Genomic DNA, 14,759 nt, shown 5'->3' with positions numbered 1-14,759 from the left:
CCTAGATGACCAGCCTGTGTACAATACAGTAATGTACATTTACATTAAGTGGTTTGTAAGGATGGTAAATTAATACTGCACAACAAGTGGTTGTTTTCCATGTTATTTGATCAAGAAAAACATTTAATGGATGTTTTGTGTTTTTGCCTATAACTTTGTAGTTTTTAATGTAAATGTTTGAAGACAGGTTTTTGTTCTTTTTGGATTTTATTAGAATGACAATTGCAGAGAAAGGGACAGGGCAACAACTCTTACAATTCCAACTATTGAATCCTGCAAGATACTGTTCTTAATTATACAACTACCTTTTTTGCCAATGCAGAGATGCTGAATTATTTTTTGTTGTTGCCTGCGCTACAGATGTCTATATTGGTCTGCTAATACTAGTAAATGCCCAGTGCATAACTTTTGTGAGAAAAAATATATATATATTAAAATACTTTTTTTCAATTAATATATATTAATATATATTTCCTCCTTTTCAAGAACCTGCACCTGAGGTGTTCTGTAAGGAGGATATAGTACCCATTTTTACCCCAAAAGACACCTCTCTTTCAATAATACTCTGCAATTGTGATTTGGACAGAACCCATTGACTCCTCCCCCTGGGGGTGAAATAGTGTATAAATGCAGCATCAGCCCTGAGAACTGCATTTGCCTGAGAACTTAGTGTTGACAAAACATGATTGGGCTTGGTTGTCCTTGTACTTCTCCTGATGCTTTTGGCTGTTGAGGGTAAGCAGTGGATACTTGGCTTTGTTATGTAATGCCGCAGGTCTGCATCATACCTGTAAAATGGGATTTCATTAGTGTACTTGCTGATGTGTATTTGGAAGAAATGTTTTGGATCGTTAGTTCTTATTTTACCATTAAAGACATTGCTCTAAAGACATTGAACTTGTTCTCAACTAGCCTACCTGGTTAAATAAATGTAAAAGAAATTGCACATTTCTGATTATACGGATCATACGGTAAATGTAAGATCTTCAATGGTAATGTTTTAGCTTGACATTGGTTATACTGTTAACATTGATTGATCATCATTAAAGGTAATATAATAACAGCTCATAAGTATTCAAGTCATTAGCAAATTACAAAAATAGTGTAGTTGAAATATTCTTCTACTAATTGTTCCATGATTGTTTTACTGTTGTTCTAACAGCTGATGATGCAGGGATGCAATATTGGACGTGTGGTTATAGAGGACTCTGCAGACGGTTCTGTTATGCCCAAGAATATATTGTTGGACACTACGGTTGTCCTCGCAGATACAGGTACATGAATGATCTATTTGAAATGTACATGTAACTATGGTGAGATTGTATATCATGTATATTGTCAGAGAGACCCTGATGGAGACAGATCAGCTTTGTCAGACATACAGTTGAGCAAAAAAGTATTTAGTCAGACACCAATTGTGCAAGTTCTCCCACTTAAAAAGATGAGAGAGGCCTGTAATTTTCATCATAGGTACACTTCAACTATGACAGACAAAATGAGAAAAAAAATCCAGAAAATCACATTGTAGGATTTTTTATGAATTTATTTGCAAATTATGGTGGAAAATAAGTATTTGGTCAATAACAAAAGTTTATCTCAATACTTTGTTATATACCCTTTGTTGGCTTTGACAGAGGTCAAACGTTTTCTGTAAGTCTTCACAAGGTTTTCACACACTGTTGCTGGTATTTTGGCCCATGTTATAAGGCATTGCTCATGTTTATGTTATCTCACCATGTATGGATATGTTTGTTTGGCATTTCCATGGCATAATTCTGTCCTAGGCCATTTTACTATGTTACAACGCCAAAGCATTACCATTTTAGTGGGATGACTAATATGGTAGACACCTGAGATGTCAAGTAGCCGCTAGACTTGTTTGCCTGCTGCTATCTTGGACCAGGTTACCTTTCGCCATAGTACATGTATATTGAGACCAATTCACAAATAGCAATAATATCCCCAAATCATACGAAACTTCCCTTGAAATCAAAATGTATGCATACCCAAAGAGAAAACCAAAAACCAAACAAACCTCCTAAAATGCATGGCCTACTCAGTGGTTTAACTAGTAACAACCTGTTATAGACCAGTAGGAGTGTTAACCCCGGAGTCCTGGCTACATTCCCAATCTGGCCCTCATACCATCCTGGCCACCTAATCATTTCCAGCTTCCAATTGGCTTATTCATTCATCCTCTCTCCCCTGTAACTATTCCCCAGGTTGTTGCTGTAAATGAGAATGTGTTCTCAATCAATTTACCTGCTAAAATAAGGTTTACATTTTCTTTTATAAAAAGGACTCAGTCATTGTCTGAAGCTTTGGCTTGTGACTGACCTGGTGCAGTAGAGGTTAAAGGCATGGATGTTATCTGTAAAAATGTGCCACTGCATTGTACACTGCTTTGTGTTCTTCGTCCATCATTCTATCTTTATACCTCTGCTATTCAGTCAGCACAGCGTGACACTACCACAATGGAGTAAACCCCCACAGATCTGTTTACATGAGGCTCTCTATCTTCACAATTATATCACGGCATACCACACAGGCGTCACACCAGCTGGTTTATACCAGCAATTTAGGGGTGGGTTTCTGATGTTATTTACTCATACTTTATTTTAATAAACTAAAACATTTTATTTTGAAAAATTGATTTTAACATATAGTCAACTATTTGAACGTTAGCTTAGTTGTGCAGAGTTGAATGTTGTTAAACAGAATCATAAATGTTATTTTCTGGAACAGGATGGTGTGACTTCGGATAGTTTTCTCCCTGTATTTGATCACCTTTAGTACAGTCCTGTTTGATATGTGTAAAAATAATTAAGATTCAAGATTAAGATTAAGTTATGGGTGGTCAATTAAATACATGATTTTGCTTTGAAAGGGAGTCAAAAAGACATACCTTATTCATTTAATGTTGTGATCACGTTGGCAGAACAATCCTACCTCCATTACATGACCTTATCTTGACAGATAGCTAGTCTGCACGTTTCTGCTCTAAACCAAGTGTAACATTTCACCATTACACATAAGAAACTACAATCAACTTCCTGGCTTGTCATCAATGGTAGGCTAAGCATCAAGATGAAGGTAAAGTTGGGGTCAGGGGTTGACCAGCAGCCAACAAATGTGCATGTGTCTGCTCAAACGGTCAGAAACAGACTCCATGAGGGTGGTATGAGGGCCCGACGTCCACAGGTGGGGGTTGTGCTTACAGCCCAACACCGTGCAGGACGTTTGGCATTTGCCAGAGAACACCAAGATTGGCAAATTCGCCACTGGCGCCCTGTGCTCTTCACAGATGAAAGCAGGTTCACACTGAGCACATGAGCACATGTGACAGACGTGACAGAGTCTGGAGACGCCGTGGAGAACGTTCTGCTGCCTGCAACATCCTCCAGCATGACCGGTTTGGCGGTGGGACAGTCATGGTGTGGGGTGGCATTTCTTTGTGGGGCCGCACAGCCCTCCATGTGCTCGCCAGAGGTAGCCTGACTGCCATTAGGTACCGAGATGAGATCCTCAGACCCCTTGTGAGACCATATGCTGACACATGCACATTTGTGGCCTGCTGGAGGTCATTTTGCAGAGCTCTGGCAGTGCTCCTCCTTGCACAAAGGCAGAGGTAGCGGTCCTGCTGCTGGGTTGTTGCCCTCCTACGGCCTCCTCCACGTCTCCTGATGTACTGGCCTGTCTCCTGGTAGCGCCTCCATGCTCTGGACACTACATTTACATTACATTTAAGTCATTTAGCAGACGCTCTTATCCAGAGCGACTTACAAATTGGTGCATTCACCTTATGATATCCAGTGGAACAACCACTTTACAATAGTGCATCTAACTCTTTTAAGGGGGGGGAGGTTAGAAGGATTACTTTATCCTATCCTAGGTATTCCTTAAAGAGGTGGGGTTTCAGGTGTCTCCGGAAGGTGGTGATTGACTCCGCTGACCTGGCGTCGTGAGGGAGTTTGTTCCACCATTGGGGTGCCAGAGCAGCGACAGACACAGCAAACCTTCTTGCCACAGCTCGCATTGATGTGCCATCCTGGATGAGCTGCACTACCTGAGCCACTTGTGTGGGTTGTAGACTCCGTCTCATGCTACCACTAGAGTGAAAGCACCGCCAGCATTCAAAAGTGACCAAAACATCAGCCAGGAAGCATAGGAACTGAGAAGTGGTCTGTGGTCACCACCTGCAGAACTACTCCTTTATTGGGGGTGTCTTGCTAATTGCCTATAATTTCCACCTTTCGTCTATTCCATTTGCACAACAGCATGTGAAATTTATTGTCAATCAGTGTTGCTTCCTAAGTGGACAGTTTGATTTCACAGAAGTGTGATTGACTTGGAGTTACATTGTGTTGTTTAAGTGTTTTGAGCAGTGTATATATTTTTAAAGTAATTATTCTCTCTTAAAATGTAATTCCTTGAACACTACAGGTATATTATAGAAATCAAGTACTATTTCCATTGTGAAAATCTCATGGGATGTAGTTGCTTCATTGTCTGTTTTGGTTGGTGGCCCTGGCCCACTCTGTGATTGTATGCTCATTACGGAGTGTGGCTCTGACTCTGCTAGACTGTAGCCAACACTCCAATCCGGTAGGTGGCAACACGGCTGTTTATCTACTATTAACCAAATACCGGCAATGCACTACAGAAGTTGTTCAGCGGTGGATGAGGTCTGGACGAGATGGTTGAAACATGCTTGGATGAGAAGGAATTTGATGACTGGTTTATCGAGTCTTTGGAAATGTAAGTACGAGGTATTTTGTGAAAGTGAGTTGAGACTTCGATGATATCTTTTAGTTGCATAAATCATGCTTCACATCGCACGTCTCTGTAGGAAAACAACAAGGGTACATTCACAGGCGTAACGTTTTAGGACGTTGCAGATAGGACTAGATTATAGATCAAAGTAATCCCTACACCTCCCTTTCAGATATAATAATATTCATGAGTATCAACTTGAACATCCTACAAGAGTAATTGAATGGACCGCAGAAAAAAGTAGGCCTATTCATAATTGGCCCATGTTATAAGGCATTTGGATTATATGTACATTTGGATTATAACCAACATCATTGATTGTGTTTCATTGCCCTTTTGTCTTTACCCCACAGCTATCTGTGTCGCAGGTTATAGTTTATCTAAAAATGAACTTTTAGAGCTGCTTTTGCCTCTGAAGCTCTTTGATGATGACAATCAGGTAATGGATTGAAATGATAAATGCTTCACGATATCAGTGATGAATTGGCTGCAAAGGTGTCTGTCTATTCAATGTGTGCAGGGTCTTTGTGCAGAGCGAGATTTCGAAGTGTTCCATGGAGGTTTCTCAGATGGTGCCGTTCATTGCCTTAAACACATTCCAGGAACAAGGTAGATGGATCATAGTAGCCATTGCTTATGTAACTTCCTTTTGCTGTCATTAATATTAATCTTCTTACAGTTTTTCTCAATCGTGTACAAGCAATTTTGGGATCTGTATTGAAACGCATCTATAGCAGAACAGCAATGGCCAAATGCTCAAATATACACACCTTCTGTTCATTTTCTTTCTTTAGTACCTCACTTGCATATCTTAAACCACTTTTTGCAAAACTTTAAATACAAAATGTCATTAGTAAATACAAAACACACTTAAGTGTTTTGTTTACGTAATATTAACACATTGTTTTAATCAGAAGAGAAATGTCTGCAATTGTGTTCACTGTTTCCAGCATCAGTAAATACTACTGCACTACATTTCTAATCATCCCATCAGGTTCATACCATGTACAATATAGGGAAAGACCTAGGCAATAGGAGCTGTCAATTTTTTTCTATGATTTTTTACAGTATTGTGGACATGCAGAGAATGTAGTTGGTGTCTTCAAAGTAAATAGGGGTACTTCTAAGTTATCATCTCGAACATTGACCATCCCTTAGGCTATAGGGCTTCGCTTTGGTGTGGATTGAGGCTTTACATTCATATCAGTTGTGTTTCTCTATTGGATTCACCTTTCCTTATTTCTATTGTGGATTGTGTTTCTGTGAGCCAATGAAAAGTCTACAAAACTATGAGCAAACCATCCTACAGTGCAGTCGGAAATTATTCAGACCCCTTCACTTTTTCCACATTTTGTTAAGTTACAGCCTTATTCAATTTTTAAAAAAAAATTTTTTATCCCCTCATCAGTCTACACACAATAGACAATAATGACAAAGCAAAAACAGGTTTTTGTATTTTTAAAAAATGTATTAAAAATAAAAACAGATCACATTTACATAAGTATTCAGACCCTTTACTCAGTACTTTGTTGAAGCACCACTGGCAATGATTACAGCCTCGAGTCTTCTTGGGTATGATGCTACAGGCTTGGCATACCTGTATTTGGGGAGTTTCTCCCATTCTTCTCAGCTTATCCTCCCAAGCTCTGTCATGTTGGATGTGGAGTGTTGCTGCACAGCTATTTTCAGGTCTCTCCAGAGATGTTTGATCGGGTTCTAGTCCGGGCTCTGGCTGGGCCACTCAAGGACATTCAGAGACTTGTCCCGAAGCCACTCCTGCGTTGTCTTGGCTGTGTGCTTAGGGTCATTGTTCTGTTGGAAGGTGAACCTTTGCCCCAGTCTGAGGTTCTGAGCGCTCTGGAGTAGGTTTTCATCAAGGATCTCTCTGTACTTTGCTCTGTTCATCTTTCCCTCGATCCTGACTAGTCTCCCAGTCCCTGCTGCTGAAAAACAACCACAAAGCATGATACTCCCACCAGCATGCTTCACCGTAGGGATGGTATTGGCTAGGTGATGAGCGGTGCCTGGTTTCCTCCAGCTGTGGCGCTTGGCATTCAGGCCAAAGAGTTCAATCTTAGTTTCATCAGACCAGAGAATCTTGTTTCTCATGGTCAGAGTCCTTTAGGTGCCTTTTGACAAACTCCAAGCAGGCTGTCGTGTCATATACTGAGGAGTGGCTTCCGTCTGGCCACTCTACCATAAAGGCCTGATTGGTGGAGTGCTGCAGAGATGGTTGTCCATCTGGAAGGTTCTCCCATCTCCACAGAGGAACTCTGGAGCTCTGTCAGAGTGACCATCAGGTTATTGGTCACCTCCCTGACCAAGGCCCTTCTCCCCCGATTGCTCAGTTTGACCGGGCGGCCAGCTCTAGGAAGAGTCTTGGTGGTTCCAAACTTCTTCCATTTAAGAATGATGGAGGCCACTGTGTTCTTGGGGACCTTCAATACTGCAGAGTTTTTTTGGTACCCTTTCCCAGATTTGTGCCTCGACACAATCCTGTCTCGGAGCTCTACGGACAATTCCTTCGACCTCATGGCTTGGTTTCTGCTCTGACATTTACTGTCAACTGTGGGACCTTATATAGACAGGTGTGTGCCTTTCCAAATCATGTCCAATCAATTGAATTTACCACAGGTGGACTCCAAGTTGTAGAATGATGATCAATGGAAAAAGGATGCACCTGAGCGCAATTTTGAGTCTCAGCAAAGGGTCTGAATATTTATGTAAATAAGATATTTCGGTTTTGTTTTTATAAATCTGCAAAAATTTCTAAACCTGTTTTTGCTTTGTCATTATGGTGTATTGTTTATAGATTGATAAGTATTTTTTTTTATTAATCAATTTTAGAATAAGGCTGTAATGTAACAAAATGTGGATAAAGGGAGGGGGTTTCGAATGCACTGTATGTATTGAATACATGGAATTGAATTGTGATGAATAAGTCCTGCACACAATGTGCTTATTTTCTTTTCTTTTTTTTATCAGGATTAATATTTGATTTGATGTATATGGAATTGTTTGCTGAAATATGCATGAAAGGACAGTAATTACCCATAATTCTGCACCTTTGGATAGTTATACTTCCAATTTTGATCGTCATGATTTAGTGACTGCAAAAAATGTACTGGGCTTTTTAAAAGACAGATTCACTTTTTGTTTTGTCTGCATGGACCCAAGAGATAAGTATGGTTGCATTAGTTTTTTTGCAGGCAGTAATTATTTTAAATGAATGTATTTGCAATTATGACAGTATAATATAGTTTTGATGACTATTTATATTTTAGGAAGGCAACTACATTTTGAAAACACATTTACTGTTTTGCAACAGAGTTCTGTGTATTGTGGACTTTTAAAATCGACAACATTGTTCCAAAACATGCTTGTACGCAATTGAAAAAACTGTAAATGGCTACTTTCAAACTATTGTTTCTTGTTAAGAGGTGTCGTTACCAATGATGGCTTCAGCTCCAAGCTCCTGGTGTGGGACTTGATTGTGGTGAGTAAACCTACTGTCTCCTCGTCATATTTTCAGTGTATTGCAGTGTAATCGACTCTCCACTTTATACTGTAGCTACATCCACTAGGCATGGATGATTTACAACCTGATTAGGTCACAGTACACATTGGTCTTGCCCACATTGAAAGCACATTTCTGTTGCGTGATTTGTCTTCAAATGATAGATGTCATAAAGACTACTGGAGACATACAACTAAAGAGTGCATCGTCAGATAAAGGTGTCAAGGTAGCCTCCGGTTTAACTGGAAACCCCTGCATTCTTCGTGGCTCTCAGATCAGCGATATTCAACTGACTGAGCTGATGTCAGGGAAACCACTCTACTCTGTAGGTGATAACCTGTTTTATATACACTGTAGCCTTTTTGGACTGTGTCAATTTATAATTTCCTTTACAATATGATATTGGGTGTAGAAACACATCTATAACAGTTATTTTGTTTCCTTCTATCGCAGAAACAGACAGTCCAGATGCACTGGGCTCCCTGCAGTTTGTGAGTGGCAGTGTATTTCTCGCTTGTGCCTGCAATGGTGACCTGTATGTGGGGGACACACGGAAGCCTTCAGCTCTTCAGCAAACCCCAGCTGGAGGGAGAGGGAGCCCAATGGTGTATGGGTGTTAAGACAGACCTGTTCACATCAGACACATCCTCCTGTAGTGTAGCACGGCTCTCCTCCTGCCAAGTGTTTGTGTCTGATCTTAGGGACCTAAGAGCCCCCAGCTTGATGTCCAGAGGAAAACTACCGATAATGACCTCATGAAGGTGACATGGGCGCCAGCTTTGGACCACTGCCTTGCTGTTTCAGGTAAGCACAATGTCACTCTTTCATTTTTGTTGGATTAATGACATTAATGAATGTCTTATGGACAGAACAAAGTTGTTCTTGCTTTTTTAGAACGGCTGTCATAATAAAGCAACTTTTCCTCAATTATCAATTGAATTTATCTCCTCTTCTAGGTTTTGATGGAATGGTGCAAATCTACAACACTGCCTCTTGGAGACTGGAGTTGGTGGAATTCCAGCCTCTTTTTGTCCACCGTGGTCACATGATGTCTGAGGATCAGTTTGACACTTCATCAGCTGTGGTCACCACTCATGTTTGGCATCCAAGTCGACCTAAGACTGTCCTCTCTGCTGCTGTAGACGGGTCTGTGCATGTATGGGACTGGGTCGACAAAACCACTGCCAGCTGTTGACATTCAAACAAACTTACAGTTCAATGTTAATCATTACGCAGCTTTGGACCTTGCCTGCAGTCTAAATATGTTTTTCATTATGTAAATATGTAAGGAAAAAACATCCTCTGTATAGCACATTTTATTGTGATAGGATAAGATGATGTAAAAAATTACACTGTTATGAGTAGTTATTCCATACTATGAGTAGTTTTTCAATGCTATGAGTAGTTTTTCAATGCTATGAGTAGTTGTTCCATGCTATGAGTAGTTATTACATGCTATGAGTAGTTGTTCCATGCTATGAGTAGTTATTACATGCTATGAGTAGTTGTTCCACGCTATGAGTAGTTATTCTTATACTGTACACAACGTTGCATTATGAAGAGGTATTCTGAGTTTATACTATTATACAATGCATTCAAAAATATTCAGACCCCTTGACTTTTTCCACATGTTGTTACGTTACAGCCTTATTCTAAAATTGATTAAATATTTTTCCCCTCATCAATCTACACACAATACCCCATAATGACAAAGCGAAAACAGGTTTTATACATTTTTGCAGATGTATAAAAAATAAAAACAGAAATACCTTATTTACATAAGTATTCAGACCCTTTTCTATGAGACTCGAAATTGAGCTCAGGTGCATCCTGTTTCCATTGATCATCCTTGCGATGTTTCTACAACTTGATTGGAGTCCACCTGTGGTAAATTCAATTGATTGGACATGATTTGGAAAGGCACACACCTGTCTATATAAGGTCCCACAGTTGACTGCATGTCAGAGCAGAAACCAAGCCATGAGGTCAAAGGAATTGTCCGTAGAGCTCGCAGACAGGATTGTGTCAAAGCACAGATCTGTGGAAGGGTACCAAAACATTTCTGCAGCTTTGAAGGCCCCCAAGAACACAGTTGCCTCCATCATTCTTAAAGGGAAGAAGTTTGGAACCACCAAGACTCTTCCTAGAGCTGGCTGACGGTCCAAACTGAGCAATCAGGGGAGAAGGGCCTTGGTCAGGGAGGTGACCAAGAACCTGATGGTCACTCTGACAGAGCTCCAGAGTTCCTCTGTGGAGATGGGAGAACCTTCCAAGACAACCATCTCTGCAGCACTCCACCAATCAGGCCTTTATGGTAGAGTGGCCAGACGGAAGCCACTCCTCAGTAAAAGGCACATGACAGCCCACTTGGAGTTTGCCAAAAGGCACCTAAAGACTCTCAGACCATGAGAAACAAGATTATCTGGTCTGATGAAACCAAGATTGAACTCTGGCCTGAATGCCAAGCGTCACGTCTGGAGGAAACCTGGCACCATCCCTACAGTGAAGCATGGTGGTGGCAGCAGCATCATGCTGTGGGGATGTTTTTCAGCGGCAGGGTCTGGGAGACTAGTCAGAATCGAGGGAAAGATGAACGGAGCAAAGTACAGAGATCCTTGATGAAAACCTGCTCCAGAGCGCTCAGGACCTCAGACTGGGGCAAAGGTTCACCTTCCAACAGGACAACGACCTTAAGCACACAGCCAAGACAAAGCAGGAGTGGCTTCGGGACAAGTCTCTGAATGTCCTTGAGTGGCCCAGCCAGAGCCTGGACTTGAACCCAATCGAATGTCTCTGGAGAGACCTGAAAATAGCTGTGCAGCGACGCTCCGAATCCAAGCTGACAGCGCATAAGAGGATCTACAGAGAAGAATGGGAAAACTCCCCAAATACAGGTGTGCTAAGCTTCTAGCGTCATACCCAAGAAGACTTGAGGCTGTAATCGCTGCCAAAGGTGCTTCAACAAAGTACTGAGTAAAGGGTCTGAATATTTATGTAAATATGATAGTAAAGTATTTTTTATTTATTTATAAATTTGCAAAAAATTATAACTTCTTTTTGCTTTGTAATTATAGGGTATTGTGTGTATATTAATGATGGGGGAAAAAGCCATTTAATCAATTTTAGAATAAGGTTGTAACGTAACAAAATGTGGAAAAAGTCAAAGGGTCTGAATACTTTCCGAATGCACTGTATTTTATAAGAAAGCAAGATTGTTCACTTTTGTTACATATTTGATAATAAAATGTTAACAAGTAAACTGATTTCTTCTTGTACCTGGTAAATAAGTCAAACCCTGGCCTGGAGATAAAGGTGAAAGGCAGTTTCATCACATTGTTTGCTCACAACACTTTGTAAATCAAAAAGCTAAACATACTTTATCAGATTTTTTAAAATGTATTTTCAAAAGATAGTTCTGCATGCCATTCACAGAAATTATTAACAATGTTTCCTGCATAGCCAAGGATACAGGCAGGGACAGGATTGTGCAGGTAGTTGAGACAGGACTAATATTGTAGCATTATTTAGAGACAGGAAAATAATCTAATTTGACACATTGGAGTTCTCAGCAAATGAAGCTGATCTGTCCTTTAGCAGACACTTTTCAGAGTGGCATTACAGAGGGTCTGAACAACAGCATAAATTATATAAATAACATTCACAAATTACATAGTCATAACATTTATAATGCTATGGGGAATGTTTGAACTGTCCAGACAGGGATACAATGTGCTTAAAGACAGGGTTGGATAGTGTGGCATTGGGAGGCCCATGCAGTTTGAACAGATGAGTCACAGTAGATAACAAACAACTTCATGATTGAGGGATGTCTGTTCATTCAACAGGGAGCAGAGTTGTGGCCTGGTCATGGCCTGTAGGTGGTTGTTCTCTTCACAGTGTGCTTGGCAAGCATGAGGAACTGAATCCTTTGAATCAATGTAGAGGTGAAAGGAGTTACATTGCAGAACTAAGTAACAAACGTATGCTGTTTAAATAGACTGTCGTCCCATGACAGCATGCATTGCAGTCCAGTCAGACGTCATAAAATGATCACATCTACAGATTATATCACATTTAACTATGATTGCATTTCAATGAAATTTTACTGTAAGTTGCCTTTTCTACACAAAACTTTGATATAAATGATCATATTCTTTTCAGATTGCTTCTTTTTCTATACTAATAAAGTATAGCGATGATAATGCATCTACTGACCACTGAATCTGATTGGAGTACAACCCTAACGAAAACCTAGAAGGTCTTTTCTTTCTCATCAATGGTCTGCATGACATCACTGAGTGGAAAAGACACAAAAGCAATCTGTTCAATCTCACTCTTCTCCCCACATTCCATCAGGCAAGCAAAGTGCTCAGTGTCCTCACTGTAGGCCAGGTCTGAGTAACCACTGGGTCCACTGTGGACGATCCAGGGCCGGTCCCAACCTGACGTGTGCAGTGGGGAACGGTTCAAATACACTCCCAAGTCTTTCCTCGTCCTCTTATTGGTCGGGTGGGTGAAGAGTAGCCAGGTTTGCGTGTCTGAGGCCCGTGGTGATGATGTGGTACCACCCATGCCCTCTTCACCTTGCTCAGGGGCAGGGAAGCCAATCACACTACCTTGGCAACCACCATGACCTGGCTCCACTAACCTCGGAGCCAAGCGAGGTTTGTCATAGTAAACCCCACTGCTCTCACTCAGAGCCTCCACTCTGTGTCCTCCATGGCGGGCATTGCAGTACAGGTAACTCCTGCCCTCGTGGTCTATGATCTCTGCCATCTCACATTCACAGGACTTTCTTTGAAGCATCCTGCCCATTTGCCATGTCTGACCGAAGTCGTCACTGTATATTGAGAGAGCATGAGGCTGTACCATGAAGGGGAAGGGGAAGGAGAAGCATTTGAAGTGGATATAATAGGCATAGGTAGGTATGATCAATCTTCCACTCTCCATTTGAATGCCATGGCCTGGTCCCACAGCAAATGTAGCCCACCTTCTGACCGTTTTGCCAATCACACTCTCTGTCAAGTCCTTTGTCTGGCTCCAGCTCTGGCCCTCATCATTACTTGTGATGTAACACAGGTGGGCCTTATTCTTGCCTGTCCAGATCTGATGGTGCTCTGAAGTGTTCCCTAAAATGCAGATGAAAAACAGGAATAGAGTCTTGGTATTCTTCTCATAAACCGGGCAGGGGTTCATGGTGCGATGGTCTGGTAAACATGCTGATAACAGCTCCTGGGATTCTGACCACTGGGGAACAAGGGAAAAGAATTGAAACAAAAATTAACAAGTAGAAACTGTAAGCAGTATGTAACAACTCAATTAAAGATGAACACCTTCAACTGTGTATTATGACTGTGATGTGTTTAGATTTGGAGGGGACATTTACCAGAGTGGATCCATTTTGTTGAGTTCCTCGCCTCATAACAATACTTTTTGCATCACTGTCACTGAGGGAAGAGCGCTTTTCTGCAAAGGCGAGGAATGTCTGACTCTCTTTTAGGTAAATGAGAGCTGGAATTCTGTATCTTGTCCCAGTTTGCTCCTGTTTGAACAGAGTTGTTTTTGCAGGTTGCATTTCGATTCCTGGGAAATAACTCCTTGATGATGTATTCCCCATAGCTGAAATTGCTGGTTCCTGCTAACAGAGGGATTACTTCAAACACAAATGACATATCACCTGAGCCACTAAATTCACTATATTTATTCCCTTGACATGAAAGGCGTATTGGTTGGATCGGATAAACGCTTCGCACGACTGCTAGCTTACATTCAAGTAAATCATCAAGCTATTTTACATGCAAAAAGATGGTCTACTACGTCGACGTCGTAATAAGCCAAAACACATACTTACAGGAGCAGGCTTCTTAGCCTACAAATCACACCGTTGAGTCGTGTGACCCAGTTAAAACGACCATAGCTTAGCTACCTCTAAAACTATTTATTATTATTATTTTTCCTTTCGCTATTAAATGTGGAAGCGTGTCGTGAAATAACAGCGTACGTAGCTCGTCTGGGGTGTATTCATTACGTCCTGCAACGGAAACCGTTTGCCGTTGAAGAACCAAACGGGGGCAAACAGAGCATATGGAACAACACCGCTACCAGAGGTGTAATCATTACGTCGATTATTTTGCAAAACCGTTTACTCCAAACGGAAAACGCAAACGAGAGATTATATTGGACAAATTTAGAGAGGTCCTTCAAAGTTTCGTTCTGTTTGCTTTCGTTTGCTTCTTAAACTGTAAACATTTCCCGCAATAAATAGCCTACACACCTGAATTTGTCCAATTGAAACTCTCGTTTTTGTTGCAAATTTGCAAATTTCCATTTGGAATTTTGCAACAGATTAAACGTTTTGCAACATAAATGTTGTAATGAATACACCCGTGTTGTGTGAAAGTCAGTGGCGGCAAAAGAGACCAAAATATTCTATACTGCCAACAGCTGGAGGGAATGTAGTCCCGACTTG

The 14,759-nt window shown here is 41.0% G+C and overlaps 1 protein-coding gene and 1 pseudogene across 2 annotated transcripts; one reads left to right on the top strand and one right to left on the bottom strand.

The window, feature by feature from the left end:
- The first annotated feature begins 4,696 nt into the window (after window positions 1–4,696).
- On the top strand, window positions 4,697–10,063 carry LOC139551876 (WD repeat-containing protein 73-like; annotated as a pseudogene).
- LOC139552595 (sialidase-3-like) lies at window positions 9,591–14,525 on the bottom strand. 2 transcript variants are annotated; one of them, XM_071364468.1, is made up of 3 exons: window positions 14,142–14,525; window positions 13,677–13,925; window positions 9,591–13,537 (listed from the first exon to the last, which is right to left on the bottom strand). In XM_071364468.1, exons 2-3 carry the CDS (start codon window positions 13,905–13,907, stop codon window positions 12,542–12,544), a joined length of 1,227 nt encoding a protein of 408 aa, XP_071220569.1. In that variant the 5' UTR covers window positions 13,908–13,925; window positions 14,142–14,525; the 3' UTR covers window positions 9,591–12,541. The 2 variants fall into 2 exon arrangements, with proteins under 2 accessions (XP_071220569.1, XP_071220568.1); XM_071364467.1 differs by having other exon boundaries at window positions 13,677–13,928; window positions 14,142–14,336.
- Window positions 14,526–14,759: the final 234 nt, after the last annotated feature.

Source organism: Salvelinus alpinus, chromosome 24 (assembly GCF_045679555.1).
Source record: "Salvelinus alpinus chromosome 24, SLU_Salpinus.1, whole genome shotgun sequence".
NCBI lineage: Eukaryota > Metazoa > Chordata > Actinopteri > Salmoniformes > Salmonidae > Salvelinus > Salvelinus alpinus.
This window is presented reverse-complemented; position numbering and strand designations above follow the sequence as displayed.

Coding starts and splice junctions, on each gene's coding strand:
- LOC139552595 (XM_071364468.1), bottom strand. CDS start 13,907: ATGGGGAATACATCATCAAGGAGTTATTTCCCAGGAATCGAAATGCAA. Junction 13,538..13,676: donor AACAAAATGGATCCACTCTG/GTAAATGTCCCC, acceptor CTTGTTCCCCAG/TGGTCAGAATCCCAGGAGCT.